The sequence below is a fragment of the Zingiber officinale genome, chromosome 6B (assembly GCF_018446385.1).
Source record: "Zingiber officinale cultivar Zhangliang chromosome 6B, Zo_v1.1, whole genome shotgun sequence".
Classification (NCBI taxonomy): Eukaryota; Viridiplantae; Streptophyta; class Magnoliopsida; order Zingiberales; family Zingiberaceae; genus Zingiber; species Zingiber officinale.
In genome coordinates this window covers 111,845,629-111,846,837 of record NC_055996.1, presented here as the reverse complement: position 1 = coordinate 111,846,837, position 1,209 = coordinate 111,845,629, and the positions used below count along the sequence as shown (strand labels likewise).

General features: G+C 48.5%; 1 protein-coding gene across 1 annotated transcript; it reads left to right on the top strand.

The window, feature by feature from the left end:
• Positions 1 to 249: 249 nt before the first annotated feature.
• LOC121991381 lies at positions 250 to 975 on the top strand. Its single transcript, XM_042545390.1, has one exon. It carries the CDS (start codon positions 250 to 252, stop codon positions 973 to 975), a length of 726 nt encoding a protein of 241 aa, XP_042401324.1.
• The last annotated feature ends 234 nt before the right edge of the window (positions 976 to 1,209 follow it).

Genomic DNA, 1,209 nt, shown 5'->3' with positions numbered 1-1,209 from the left:
GGCTAAGTGGAGGGAAAACTTAAATTTTGAACGAGTGCAATAGTTAAATGTGAACATCTGTATATTTTGAAAGTCCACGACCTTTCCCAAAGGTTGCTTCATTCATATGCGTCTTCATGAAAAGGTGTATATTTGGGTTGTTTGGTTCATTATATATACATCTTTAAAGCTCAATTTCAGTGGGGGCACAATAAGAAGTTCTATCGTCGATTTATTTCCAACCCTCAGCCATTTGGATTTTGGATCATCATGGCTCGGCTGCTCCGTGATCGCCATCACCACCACGACCTGCTGCTACTGGCCGACGAAATAGAGCCTTTCTGGTGTTACAGGTGCTGCGAGATGGGTCTCGGCGCTCGATACGCCTGCGTCGAGCGGTGCGGCCATGTTCTCCACAAGGACTGCGCAAACCCCGGGGAAATCCTCACGCATCCTTTCTTCCCCGACTGCACCTTCCACTTCCTCGAGGCGAGTAAACCCAACCGCCGGTGCGACGCCTGCGGCGGGGACGTTAACGGCTACGTCTACCACTGCTTCAAGCAAGGCTGGGACTTGCACCCCTGCTGCGCCAACCTCAAGCATCGTAAGCTCGTCGAAGCAGAGGAAGGAGACGGAAGCATGCTGTTGACTCTCCACCGCAGGGAGCGGTCTGAGTGCTTCGTCTGTGGCAAGAAGACGCTGAACAGGAAGGCCAGCAGCTGGACGTACGTGTCGGAGTGCGGGAAGTACCACTTCCATGTGGCCTGCATGAAGAAAGAGGCGATTGAGGCTGTGGAGGAGGGCAGAGGGCAGGAGATTGAGAAGCTGGCGAATAAATTGTCGGTTGCTGGTAAGAGAAGCAGAAAGGCAAGTAAATTTGAAAACATGGCGAAGATCGTGAAGACTGCCATCGGATTCGTGATGGCCGCCGTCTTCGGAGATCCGAGCACACTTCTCATCTCCGTTATGACCACCCTCTTCAGTAATAATGGATAGTCCTGTTTCTTGCGTCTCGCAGCATGCAGCGAAGGAAACCGGCTTGGTTCATATATTATTCCCCCTGTTTGTTTCAATTATTGCATCTCATTGAGGAGATCATAAATGTGTTTTTTGTTGAAACTATGAATGAAAATAAAGAGTTGGATGGAGAGAATTCTGTTGTGCATGAGAATTTTAATTCCATTCTGGAATTTTATGTTGTTATACAATTTTAATTCCAATTGTACTGAA

Coding starts and splice junctions, on each gene's coding strand:
- LOC121991381 (XM_042545390.1), top strand. CDS start 250: ATGGCTCGGCTGCTCCGTGATCGCCATCACCACCACGACCTGCTGCTA.